Below are 14,447 nucleotides of genomic sequence, written 5' to 3' on the forward strand. Positions count from 1 at the left end.
GGGGGTGGAACAACTCTTTTAATTTCAGCTAAACTGAAAGGCTCAGGCAAAATGGAACGCCTCAGTATGGCGCTCTGTGCCCTCTGCTGCCTCCCCAACCGTGGCTGTAGCCAGCGGAGGGGGGTACACACAACACCCATCAGCGCTTTTCAGACCAATGCTGGAGGCTGTTGGTCTTCTACTTCTTCCCTGTTCCTCCTCCTGCTCAGGTCCTGGACCGGAGGGGGCAGGGTTACACTGCACGGCGACCAACCGCTCTGACAGTGGCTGTATGCCACTCCTGTGTAAGGGGGAGTGCTGCACAGCACTACCCCTTAATACTGGTACAGGAAGGACAGAAGTGGCAAGCTCTCAAGTCATCCTGCTACTTATATAATATAGTAACATAGCATGTAAGGCCGAAAAAAAGAACAAGTCCACGTGTGAATGAGGCCTTAAGGTGACCATGCTGACACTCTAGAATGGCCAAGTCAGAACCCAGACCTCAATTCAACTGAGAACATGGCCTGTGCATATAGCTGATGACTCATGATACTTGAGCAATACTGAAAAGAATATTGGGAAAAATTGCATTGCTGGGATATGGAAATAACACCTACTATATCCTCTCAGAGTGAAGGCTGTACATGCAGCTAATGGTGCTGCTCAATATGGACCACAGGGGGGGAATTCTATTATCAACAGTTCTAGTAACTCTGCATCACTTTATATAGTTGTATCCTGACTTTGACATTTATTAGTTTTCTGTTTTTTTTGAAGAACAGTGCAAAAGGTCAAAGTAAATCCACTGTGATTTCATGTAATTACTCCATGAAAGAGTCCAAGGGGGTACATACTTTTTATAAGCACTGTAATTAGCCATTGGCCATAATATTCTTGCATACTAACCAAAGCAACTCTTTTATTTCAGACAAACTACTGTGATAAGGCGATGAAATAGCTCTAAAATAGTAATTTTAACGTATAAATAACATATTTCAGATGTATAGCAAGAATGTAGACTGTTACGCTTACTGTAGCGTAATTCTCCTTTAGACAACACTAAACCATGTGACATCTCAGCGACTAATTAGTGGAACTAACATACTGATAACTTGAAATGAGCAGCACTTTTTCTAACACAAGAGGGAAATAAACTAGAAAGCGTGGAGTACAGTCACACCTCATGAATCGCTCTCATTAGGCTGGCTGGGATTCTGTGCTTGTGTCATAGTCATTTACTCTTTGGTGTCACAATATTGCAAAAAGGCTGTTTTGGTAATGACTGTACCCCGGGAAATATCACCGCTGCACCTATAGATTTCATTTAGCTATGCTAAAAAATATTCCCTGGACCAATTCCTGGAAGTGAGGCCACCAAATGTCATGAGGTTAATGGACCTAAGATCTGGAACTGTGACATTCTATGCACCTTTACGAAGTATACATGGTTGATATTCATCTTTTGGCATTGAGATATTCCCAGCATACTGTATATATACACTATCTTACCAAGAGTATTTGGACACCCCTGTCAGTAGAATGGATATGGATGTTCCATGACTGGACCATCTGCACAAGTTCTGACCTGAACCCTACTGAACATCTTTGGGACAAACTGGAATATTGGGTCTGGAAATATGAACAGCGTCCTTCTTCTTTGAAAAAACTTGCCAGATGTTTACAGGATGAATGGAGGGAAATACCAGCTGATGTGTATCAGAGGTTAGCAGAATATATGTCACAGAGAGCATCCAATGTCATTAGGGCCAAAGGAACCCTACTAAGTATTAACATGTATAAATACATACTACTTTTGATTCTTGCTCAGGTGTCCAATTACTTTTGGTAGGGTAGTGGAGTAAAATATGCCATCTGCACACCACTGCTGTGGCATGAATTGAGCCTTGGTACAGTTATAGGAAAGTTTAGCTTGACTTTTAATGCTTTATGAAAACTTTCTGTGCAACAGTTTGTTTAGCCTTTCAGTTGCATTAGAGTGGGTTGTGTTGTCTTAAGAAAAGAGAATAATAGCTTTTGAATGGCTTGGGCCACTGTCACACATGTGCTTTTTACCGTGGCAATTTTGAAAGCCGTGGTATAACACTCCCATTGATTTCAATGGGGCCTCACAGACATGCACTGTCTGCTCTATTTTACCATGTTTAGCGCAACTCATCACCCATCACAATGATGGGGTGAGCTAAAACCCGCTGTTGGAAGCAGGAACCTGCATCTGAAAACGAAAGAAAATCGTGGTAAGACGCTGTGATCAAAATTGCGGTGTTTTTCCGACCACATGTGTGAGAGTGCCCTTAACCCCTTAGTGAGGAAGCCTGTTTGTGCCTTAGTGACGGAGCCAAATTTTGGAAATTTGTCATATGTCACTTTAACATAGAATAACTCCGTAAAGGTTTTGCATATCCAAGTGATTCTCACATTGTTTTTTCACCACATATTGAACTTCATTTAGGGGGTAAAAACAGACTGATTGAATTTGTGAATATTTATAAAAAAGTGCCAAAATTGGGAAAATTTTGGAAAAAATGTTATTTATTAACATTTTCAATATGTGCAAACATGCTGTAGAAATTTTTGCTAAGATATATATTTCGATCTGTTTACTTTATTCTGGAAGCACATTTTAAAAACTTTGTTTTTTTAAACCATTTAGGAGACGTCAAATTTAACATTACTTCAATATTTTGAGAAACACTTTGTTGTCCTGCACCAAGCCAAGATTGGAAAGGCTCATAGGTGTCAGAATGATAGATACCCCCACAAATGACCCCATTTTAAAAACTACTCCCCTTAATATATTCACTGAGGGGGTGTCATGACTATTTTGACCCCACAGGTTTTTTTTCAGGAATTAATGCAAATTAGAGGAGAAAAAATAAAATTTTATATTTTTGCAAATATGTCATTTTAATGACGAATTAAAAAACTATTTTTTTTCTATAGTGCACATGAAAATGAGGATTTACACCCAAAAATGGATACCCCTGTGTTCAGAAACATACCCATTGTGGCCCTAATATTATGTCCGTATGCAGAACGGGGCCCATAACTAAAGGAGCAGCTGGTGGCTTTCAGAACAGATATTTTGCTTGAAGGTGATTTAGGCCCCCTAGTACTTGTAGAACCCTTGAGTGGCCAAAATGAATGACCCCATTTTGAAAACTAGACCCCTTAGCGAATTCGTCTAGGAGTGTACAGTGTATTTTGACCCCACTTTTTTGAATGAATCAAAGCAATGCAGAAGGAAAAGATTACGATTTTAATTTTCTTAGCAATAGTGTCATAAAAAAAAGGTGTATTTTACAGCACACATATGAATGAAGACTTGCACCCCAAAATGGATCCACCTGTTTGTCCCGTGTTCAGAAATATGCCCATTCTGGCCGTAATCTTATGTCTGGCTGCACAACGGGGCACAAACCAAAGGAAGCATTGAGGTTCAACTGTTTTTCATTTTTATGTGATTGCCATTATCCGTTGGATAATGGCTAACACGTGACTGGGGACTGTGATTAAATCTCACCCCATTAAATCTCCAGGCTCTCGGCTACATTTGATAGCCAGGGGCAGGTAAATGTTAAATTACCCGGGCAATCCGCGGCTTTTGTGCATACATCAGCCAATTTGGCGACGGGTACATACGGAGAAGCTGGGGTAGGGTCCGCGGATAAATCCGGAGGCCTTAGGTACGTAATTTCATACTGCCTCATGAATATGAACCGTGAGGGGAGATGAAACTTTAAGGGCTCAGTCACACGGGCGTTTTGACGCACAAATTGTTCAACGCATAACTGATGCGTTTAAAAATTTGCGTGACATAAGTGGGCGTTACAGGAAAAAAACGCTGCTAGCAGCGTTTATCCACCCGAAAAGAGCGCTGCCCACTCTCCCCTGCTGCCGCTGTGACAGCCGCAGCAGGGGATTCCTTGGATGTGAAACCACTGGATGCTATCACATCCAGGGGTTTCACCTTTGGTCAATGGGGCCGGCAGCAGCAGCGCCGACCCCATTGAGAACATATTCTGAAGATCACGATCCTCTGCCACAGCTGTGGCAAAGGAGCACGATGTTCTCCCATTGAATTCAATGTAGCTGGCAATACAGCTGGCTCCATTGACAGCAATAGGCTGCCGTCAAGCGCTGCAGTGATTTTCGGGGAAGGGCTTCAAATATAAGCCCTTACCTAAAAATGAATCCAAAAATGTGTAAAAAAAATCTATACTCACCACTCTGCAGCTGCCAGGGCTCAGCCGTGTCCAGCCGACTCTTCTCCTGCACTGCTCTGAGTAGTATTCAGCAGGCGGGGGTTTAAAATCCCCGCCTGCTGAATGGGCTGCCTCTGAATTGGCTGAGCACTGTGACCAATCAGAGGCAGCTCTCAGCTATTGAATGACAGCTGAGAGCTGCCTCTCATTGATCCCTGCGCTCAGCCAATCAGAGGCAGCACTCACCCATTCATGAATTCACGCCCCTGTGACTGAGTCCTTACTTTTAAACTTTTTTTTTCTTCTTTTTTTTTTTACACTTTTTAAAACTTTTTTTTTAACTTTACATGATCACTGTTATCCATTGGATAACAGTGATCATGTGACCGGGAACCGCATACAGCAGTCCCTGGTGACATCTCTCTGCTCCAGGCTGCAAATACTGGCCGGGAGCAGAGGGATTTTAAATTTTCTGGGGCACGAGCCCTTCTGTGCACGAGCCCGACATTTCTGTTGGACGCGCATGCGCAGAAGGCGATGTAAGATACTGGAAGGACCATATCGCCTTGGGACATTGCGGAGGACGGGGGTGAGTATTTTCACCTTCCCTCATGGATCCGATTCATGAAGAGAGGTGAGACTTTATTTTACTTTTTAGAACTTTTCTGTGATCACTGTTATCCATTGGATATCGGCGATCACGGTCCCGGTCACCGCGGTCCCCGGTGACATCTCCTGCTTCCCGGCTACCTTCAGTAGCCGGGAAGCAGGAGATTTCAAATGTCCTGGGCCGATCTGGTGGTCTGTGCACGTGTTGCAATTTTCACTTAGGTGTCCATGTGCAAAAGATGCCGCAGGGGCTGTTCCGGACCAGATCATCATGGCATATCGCGGAGGATGGGGGTGACTAGTTTCAGCCCCCCATATGGATGTGATCCATGAGGGAAGCTGAAACTCTAACTTTTTAAAACTTTGTATTTACTTTATTGCGATCGACGCTATCCATTGGATAGTGCCAATCGCATTACCGGGGGGGGGGGGGGGGGGGGGGCTTCCTGCACCCCCCGTGACAGCTCCAAGTTGTCGGCTAGTTCCAGGAACCGTCAGCATGGAGCTGTCAATTCCACAGCCCACGGGGCTTCAATCCTCAGGGGACGCATGATTTTACATCCCTGAGGATTAAAGCCCATAAATCCAGGACGTAAATAGGCAGTGTGGCTGTCACCAAGGGGTGAAGATAAGCTAACTTACTGCAGAAAGTTATCACAGTCAAGTGCTATATTTGTACTATTTATTTTGTGCTTACAGCATAGAGCTACATTACATATCAAATGCAGACTACTCCACCAACTCCTACTGCATCAGTTACAATACAGTGCCCAGTGGATGGAAAATCTGAGTTGTCTATCTATCTATCTATCTCATATCTATCTATCTATCTATCTATCTATCTAATATCTATCTATTAGAGATGAGCGAACGTACTCGTCCGAGCTTGATACTTGTTCGAGTATTAGCGTGTTCGAGATGCTCGTTACTCGTAACGAGTACCACGCGATGTTCGGGTTACTTTCACTTTCATCTCTGAGACGTTAGCGCGCTTTTCTGGCCAATAGAAAGACAGGGAAGTCATTACAACTTCCCCCTGCGACGTTCAAGCCCTATACCACCCCCTGCAGTGAGTGGCTGGCGAGATTAGGTGTCACCCGAGTATAAAAATCGGCCCCTCCCGCGGCTCGCCACAGATGCGTTTTGACATAGAGAAGGGAAAGTGGTATCTTGGTGGAGCTGATATAGGGAGAGTGTTAGAAGTATTTTAGGCTTCAAGAACCCCAACGGTCCTTCTTAGGGCCACATCTAACCGTGTGCAGTACTGTGGAGGCTGCTTTTTGCAGTGTTGCACATTTTTTTTTTTGTATATCGGCCGTGCAGAGCATTGCGCCCTGCAGTAATACTCCAGGGCCAGTAGCGGTGAGGCAGGGACAGAAGACATATTGATTGAATATAGGCAGTGGGCCTTTGCAAAAAAATTTGGGGAAAAAAATCTATTTGGGCTGCCTGTGACTGTCCTCAGTGTTCTGGGTCTCTGCTGGGTGTAGTAGTTCTCCAAATTCATACGCAGCCAGCTAAGTGTTACAGCAGGCTTGCGCAAAATTATTTCCTGGCTCTGTCTGGGCTGTGAAATCACTGCTGTATTGCAGTTCACAGTGCAACACTCTGCAGTTTTTTGACATACTCCAGGGCCAGAAGCGCTTAGGCAGGGACAGAAGACATATTGATTGAATATAGGCAGTGGGCCTTTGCAAAAAAATTTGGGGAAAAAAATCTATTTGGGCTGCCTGTGACTGTCCTCAGTGTTCTGGGTCTCTGCTGGGTGTAGTAGTACTCCAAATTCATACGCAGCCAGCTAAGTGATACAGCAGGCTTGCGCAAAATTATTTCCTGGCTCTGTCTGGGCTGTGAAATCACCGCTGTATTGCAGTTCGAAGTGCAACACTCTGCAGTTCTTTGACATACTCCAGGGCCAGAAGTGCTTAGGCAGGGACAGAAGACATATTGATTGAATATAGGCAGTGGGCCTTTGCAAAAAAATTTGGGGAAAAAAAATCTATTTGGGCTGCCTGTGACTGTCCTCAGTGTTCTGGGTCTCTGCTGGGTGTAGTAGTTCTCCAAATTCATACGCAGCCAGCTAAGTGTTACAGCAGGCTTGCGCAAAATTATTTCCTGGCGTTCCGTAAGCGAAGTCAGCCTCCAACCACAGGCCAATAAGCGGCACATTTAATTACAGCGTTCTGTTTCTGCATTACTGGTAATACAGCATGCTGAGGGGTAGGGGTAGGCCTAGAGGACGTGGACGCGGCCGAGGACGCGGAGGCCCAAGTCAGGGTGTGGGCACAGGCCGAGCTCCTGATCCAGGTGTATCGCAGTCGACTGCTGCGGGATTAGGAGAGAGGCATGTTTCTGGCGTCCCCACATTCATCGCACAATTAATGGGGCCACGCGGTAGACCTTTATTAGAAAATGAGCAGTGTGAGCAGGTCCTGTAGTGGATGGCAGAAAGTGCATCCAGCAATCTATCGTCCACCCACAGTTCTGCGCCGTCCACTGCTGCAACTCTGAATCCTCTGGCTGCTGCTCCTCCTTCCTCCCAGCCTCCTCACTCCATTACAATGAGACATTCTGAGGAGCGGGCAGACTCCCAGGAACTGTTCTCGGGCCCCTGCTCAGATTGGGCAGCAGTGGTTCCTCTCCCATTAGAGGAGTTAATCGTGACTGATGCCCAACCATTGGAAAGTTCCCGGGGTCTGGGGGATGAGGCTGGGGACTTCCGGCAACTGTCTCAAGACCTTTCAGTGGGTGAGGAGGACAATGACGTTGAGACACAGTTGTCTATCAGTGAGGTAGTAGTAAGGGCAGTAAGTCCGAGGGAGGAGCGCACAGAGGATTCGGAGGAAGAGCAGCAGGACAATGAGGTGACTGACCCCACCTGGTTTGCTACGCCTACTGAGGACAGGTCTTCAGAGGGGGGGAGGCAAGGGCAGCAGCAGGGCAGGTTGGAAGATGCAGTGCGGTGTCCAGGGGTAGAGGCAGGGCCAGACCGAATAATCCACCAACTGTTTCCCAAAGCGCCCCCTAGCGCCATGCCACCCTGCAGAGGCCGAGGTGCTCAAAAGTCTGGCAGTTTTTCACTGAGAGTGCAGACGACCGACGAACAGTGGTGTGCAACCTTTGTCGCGCCAAGATCAGCCAGGGAGCCACCAGCACCAGCCTCACCACCACCAGCATGCGCAGACATATGATGGCCAAGCACCCCACAAGGTGGGACGAAGGCTGTTCACTGCCTCCGGTTTGCACCGCTGCCTCTCCCCCTGTGCCCCAACCTGCCACTGAGATCCAACCCCGCTCTGAGGACACAGGCACTACCGTCTCCTGGCCTGCACCCACACCCTCACCTCCGCTATCCTCGGCCCCATCCAGCAATGTCTCTCAGCGCACCGTCCGGCCGTCGCTAGCGCAAGTGTTTGAGCGCAAGCGCAAGTACGCCGCCACGCACCCGCACGCTCAAGCGTTAAACGTGCACATAGCCAAATTTATCAGCCTGGAGATGCTGCTGTATAGGGTTGTGGAAACGGAGTCTTTCAAAAGTATAATGGCGCCGGCGGCCCCACGCTACTCAGTTCCCAGTCGCCACTACTTTTCCCGATGTGCTGTCCCAGCCCTGCACGACCACGTCTCCCGCAACATTGTACGCGCCCTCACCAACGCGGTTACTGCCAAGGTCCACTTAACAACGGACACGTGGACAAGCACAGGCGGGCAGGGCCACTATATCTCCCTGACGGCACATTGGGTGAATTTAGTGGAGGCTGGGACCGAGTCAGAGCCTGGGACCGCTCACGTCCTACCCACCCCCAGAATTGCGGGCCCCAGCTCGGTGGTGGTATCTGCGGCGGTGTATGCTTCCTCCACTAAAGCACCCTCCTCCTCCTCCAACGCAACCTCTGTCTCGCAATCAAGATGTGTCAGCAGCAGCACGTCGCCAGCAGTCGGTGTCGCGCGGCGTGGCAGCACAGCGGTGGGCAAGCGTCAGCAGGCCGTGCTGAAACTACTCAGCTTAGGAGATAAGAGGCACACGGCCCACGAACTGCTGCAGGGTCTGACAGAGCAGACCGACTGCTGGCTTGCGCCGCTGAGCCTCCAACCGGGCATGGTCGTGTGTGACAACGGCCGTAACCTGGTGGCGGCTCTGCAGCTCGGCAGCCTCACGCACGTGCCATGCCTGGCCCACGTCTTTAATTTGGTGGTTCAGCGCTTTCTGAAAAGCTACCCACGCTTGTCAGACCTGCTCGGAAAGGTGCTCCGGCTCTGCACACATTTCCGCAAGTCCCACACGGACGCTGCCACCCTGCGCACCCTGCAACATCGGTTTAATCTGCCAGTGCACCGACTGCTGTGCGACGTGCCCACACGGTGGAACTCTACGCTCCACATGTTGGCCAGGCTCTATGAGCAGCGTAGAGCTGTAGTGGAATACCAACTCCAACATGGGCGGCGCAGTGGGAGTCAGCCTCCTCAATTCTTTTCAGAAGAGTGGGCCTGGTTGGCAGACATCTGCCAGGTCCTTGGAAAGTTTGAGGAGTCTACCCAGGTGGTGAGCGGCGATGCTGCAATCATTAGCGTCACCATTCCTCTGCTATGCCTCTTGAGAAGTTCCCTGCAAAGCATAAAGGCAGACGCTTTGCGCTCGGAAACAGAGCCGGGGGAGGACAGTATGTCGCTGGCTAGTCAGAGCACCCTCCTATCTATATCTCAGCGCGGTGAGGAGGAGGAGGAGGATGAGGAGGAGGGGGAAGAGACAGCTTGGCCCACTGCTGAGGGTACACATGCTGCTTGCCTGTCATTCTTTCAGCGTGTATGGCCGGAGGAGGAGGAGGAGGAGGATCCTGAAAGTGATCTTCCTAGTGAGGACAGCCATGTGTTGCGTACAGGTACCCTGGCACACATGGCTGACTTCATGTTAGGATGCCTTTCTCGTGACCCTCGCGTTACACGCATTCTGGCCACTACGGATTACTGGGTGTACACACTGCTTGACCCACGGTATAAGGAGAACCTTTCCACTCTCATACCGAAGAGGAAAGGGGTTCGAGAGTGATGCTATACCACAGGACCCTGGCGGACAAACTGATGGTAAAATTCCCATCCGACAGCGCTAGTGTCTGAAGGCGCAGTTCCGAGGGCCAGGTAGCAGGGGAGGCGCAGAGATCAGGCAGCATGTACAGCACAGGCAGGGGAACACTCTCTAAGGCCCTTGACAGCTTTATGGCTCCCCAGCAAGACTGTGTCACCGCTCCCCAGTCAAGGCTGAGTCGGCGGGAGCACTGTAAAAGGATGGTGAGGGAGTACGTAGCCGATTGCACGACCGTCCTCCGTGACGCCTCTGCCCCCTACAACTACTGGGTGTCGAAGCTGGACACGTGGCCTGAACTCGCGCTGTATGCCCTGGAGGTGCTTGCTTGTCCTGCGGCTAGCGTCTTGTCAGAGAGTGTGTTTGGTGCGGCTGGGGGAATCATCACAGATAAGCGTACCCGCCTGTCAACCGACAGTGCCGACAGGCTTACACTCATCAAGATGAACAAAGCCTGGATTTCCCCAGACTTCTCTTCTCCACCAGCGGACAGCAGCGATACCTAAGCAATACGTAAGCTGCACCCGCGGATGGAAGCATCGTTCTCTATCACCATCAAAAACGGGGACCTTTTTGCTTCATTAATCTGTGTATAATATTCCTCCTCCTCCTCCTGCTCCTCCTCCTGAAACCTCACATAATCACGCCGAACGGGCAATTTTTCTTAGGCCCACAAGGCTCAGTCATATAATTTTTGTAAACAATTTTTATACGTTTCAATGCTCATTAAAGCGTTGAAACTTTCACCTCAACCAATTTTTATTTTAACTGGGCTGCCTCCAGGCCTAGTTACCAATTAAGCCACATTAACCAAAGCGATTAATGGGTTTCACCTGCCCTCTTGGTTGGGCATGGGCAATTTTTCTGACGTACATTAGTACTGTTGGTACACCAATTTTTGGGGGCCCTCGCCTACAGTGTAATCAAATTAATTTTTAGCCCACCTGCATTACAGCTGACGTTACATCAGCTGTGTTGGGCAGTGCAATGGGATATATTTATGTACTGCCGGTGGCTTCCTGGCACCCACCCATGCTGTCGGTCCACACGGAGTTGTAACTGCATGTGTCCACTTCTAAAGAACCCCAGTCTGACTGGGGCATGCAGTGTGGGCCGAAGCCCACCTGCATTAAACAAGACATTACCTCAGCTGTGATGGGCAATGAAATGGGATATATTTATGTACCGCCGGTGGGTTCCAGGGAGCCACCCATGCTGTCGGTCCACAGGGAGTTGTAACTGCATGTGTCCACTTCTAAAGAACCCCAGTCTGACTGGGGCATGCAGTGTGGGCCGAAGCCCACCTGCATTAAACATGACATTACCTCAGCTGTGATGGGCAATGCAATGGGATATATTTATGTACCGCCGGTGGCTTCCTGGCACCAATCCATGCTGTGGGTCCACAGGGAGTTGTAACTGCATGTGTCCACTTGTAAAGAACCCCAGTCTGACTGGGGCATGCAGTGTGGGCCGAAGCCCACCTGCATTAAACATGACATTACCTCAGCTGTGATGGGCAATGCAATGGGATATATTTATGTACCGCCGGTGGCTTCCTGGCACCCACCCATGCTGTCGGTCCACAGGGACTTCACAATAGGGAGTTGTACCTGCCTGTGTCTATGAATTAAAAACCCCGGTCAGGTTGGGGCATGCAGTGTGGGCCGAAGCCCACCTGCATTTAATCTGACGTTAGCTCTGCTGTCCAGGGCACTGCAATGGGATACATTTATGTACAGCCGGTGGGTTCCAGGGAGCCACCCATGCTGTGGGTGCACACGGAATTCCCATTGCGGAGTTGTACCTGCCTGTGACTATTTATAAAAAAACGCGGTCTGACTGGGGCATGCAGACACCTTGACAGAATGAATAGTGTGTGGCACATAGGTTCCCCATTGCTATGCCCACGTGTGCAGCTCCAGATGGAGGTGGCACAGGATTGGATTTCTCATTGCTTCTGTACAGCATTGTGGACTATCGCCCCGCCCCTTTTAAAGAGGGTCGCTGCCTAGCCGTGCCAACCCTCTGCAGTGTGTGCCTGCTTTTCCTCTGACAGACGCACTTATAAATAGACATGAGGGTGGCGTGGCATGAGGGCAGCTGAAGGCTGGGCAGGGACAGTTTGGTGTGCGCTGTGGACACTGGGTCGTGGGGGGGTTGGGCAGCATGTAACCCAGGAGAAGTGGCAGCGGAGTGTCATGCAGGCAGTGATTGTGCTTTGTTGGAGGTAGTGTGGTGCTTAGCTAAGGTATGCATTGCTAATGAGGGCTTTTCAGAAGTAAAAGTTGTTGGGAGGGGGGGGCCCACTCTTGCCACTATTGTGGCTTAATAGTGGGACCTGGGAACTTGAGATGCAGCCCAACATGTAGCCCCTCGCCTGCCCTATCTGTTGCTGTGTCGTTCCCATCACTTTCTTGAATTGCCCAGATTTTCACAAACGAAAACCTTAGCGAGCATCGGCGATATACAAAAATGCTCCGGTCGCCCATTGACTTTAATGGGGTTCGTTACTCGAAACGAACCCTCGAGCATCGCGAAAAGTTCGTCTCGAGTAACGAGTACCCGAGCATTTTGGAGCTCGCTCATCTCTACTCTCTATCTATCTATCTATCTATCTATCTATCTATCTATCTATCTATCTATCTATCTATCTATCTATCTATCTCATATCTATCTATCTATCTCATATCTATCTATCTATCTCATATCTATCTATCTATCTATCTCATATCTATCTCATATCTATCTATCTATCTATCTATCTATCTATCTATCTATCTATCTATCTATCTATCTATCTATCTATCTATCGTATCCCTTACTCATCAGCAGGGGTGTAATTATCTAGAGGCTTAGAGGGCCCAAAAGGTCTCTCTTTCCCAATATTGGTGGCTAATACTATGTATGATGTATTATAGTTGGGGAATCCTGGTACAGATTTTGCATGGGGGCCCAATAGCTACAAGTAATGTCTCTGCTCTTAAGTTTCTTGCCTGCTGCTTGAGTAACACTTGAACTTGCCACATAAAGTTTGCCTCAACTTAAACGTGCTATTTATGGCTATCTCCCTGTATCTAAGGTAGTTCAAGCTTCTCAACTTTCTGACTGCTGTATATACTCTTAACAAAAGCTTCTTCTGCCTATTTGACCATTCAGTAAACTGCATTTTCAGTTCTATTTTCTATTAGACTATACTGTGAAGTGCAGTGATATCAGTCTGCAGCTGTTGGGGAGAGTTGAATAACGAGAAATCCCATTGGAGCGCTACTCCATGATTACCCTACATAATACTTGATGACCAGTTGATATAAGGTCATTGAGGGATATTAGAAGAATAAGTCCAATAATCAATAGGCTTGTAGATGTGTTGTGTATCTCTAGTTTCATTACATTTAATAACACAGATTGCGCTCACTTTCCATCTACTTGCTGTTGAAGGTCTTGTACTTTCTTGCATATATCTGCAGCGGTGGCACACGTCTTGGCAACCTTCATAAATAAAGCTGCAACTTTATCACTCCTCAAGAATCCGGCGGCTCTTCTCTTCAGGAGGTGCAGGAGACATGCTTCTACTACACCTGTTAACAAATAAGGAAACACAGTCAGGTCTGTCATACAGATTTGACTCATTTGTGAAATATTGTAAGTTAAACTTCCCCTGCCAGACATATTGACATGTGAGACTTAAAGGTAACCTGTCCACTCCATACAGCTCCAAAAACTAAGTAGGGAAGATGATGGGGAGCCAGGTGATATATTCCTTATACTCACCCACACTCCCGATCTCGCGCTGTCACCCGCTGAAGTCACCACACTAGTTCAGCGGATGACAATGTGGGAACCAGGGAGAGGGCGAGTATAAAAATATTAATCACCCAGCTCCTCATCACCTTCCCTAACAACACTATAACATGGTTTATAGGTGCTGCAGGGAGGTGACAGGTTCCCTTTAACCCTTTCCAATCCAATTTGTATCCTGGTTCTCCTAGGGGGGCTTACTCTTTTTCTGCTGTTATACAACGGCGCTATATGCTGGCTAAAGCCAGTACTGCATGAGGTGACACGTTGGATAGGCTCAAACATCAGAGAGGCTGGCAATATACAGTAAGAGAACCCCAACGGACATCTAACATTGGAGCTGTACAGCCTTAAAGCATAATGTCTTTAGACGTCAGACAGTGGATTGGAAAGGGTTAAAGGGAAACTGTCACACTGAAAATGCAGTCAAAGCTGTAGGCATGATATTATAGAGCAGGAGGAGCAGAGCAGATTGATATATAGTTTTATGATAACATATTCAATGTAACCTGTGTTTTATTACAGCCGGCTCCATTGAAAGCAATGGGCTGCGGGTGATCTCAGGATGAATTTTCGGGAAGGGCTTAAAAATATAAGCCCTTCCCTGAAATTCATCCAGAAATGTGTAAAAAGTAACAAAAAAAATATACTCACCTTGTCCCGGCAGACGGAGTTCAGCCACGGCCGGCCGGCAGTTCTCCTGAACTGCGCTGAGTAGTATTCAGCAGCCGGGGATTTAAAATCCCCGCCTG

The 14,447-nt window shown here is 47.9% G+C and overlaps 1 protein-coding gene across 1 annotated transcript in view; it reads right to left on the reverse strand.

The window, feature by feature from the left end:
• Positions 1-14,447, reverse strand: part of SGSM2 (small G protein signaling modulator 2) — a 328,957-nt gene that overhangs the window by 140,659 nt on the left and 173,851 nt on the right. The window contains exon 3 of the mRNA XM_066598602.1: positions 13,313-13,475. Coding sequence (XP_066454699.1) covers positions 13,313-13,475 — 163 coding nt within the window. The remainder of the gene's footprint in view (positions 1-13,312; positions 13,476-14,447) is intronic.

This window comes from Eleutherodactylus coqui, chromosome 4 (assembly GCF_035609145.1).
Source record: "Eleutherodactylus coqui strain aEleCoq1 chromosome 4, aEleCoq1.hap1, whole genome shotgun sequence".
NCBI classification, from domain to species: domain Eukaryota; kingdom Metazoa; phylum Chordata; class Amphibia; order Anura; family Eleutherodactylidae; genus Eleutherodactylus; species Eleutherodactylus coqui.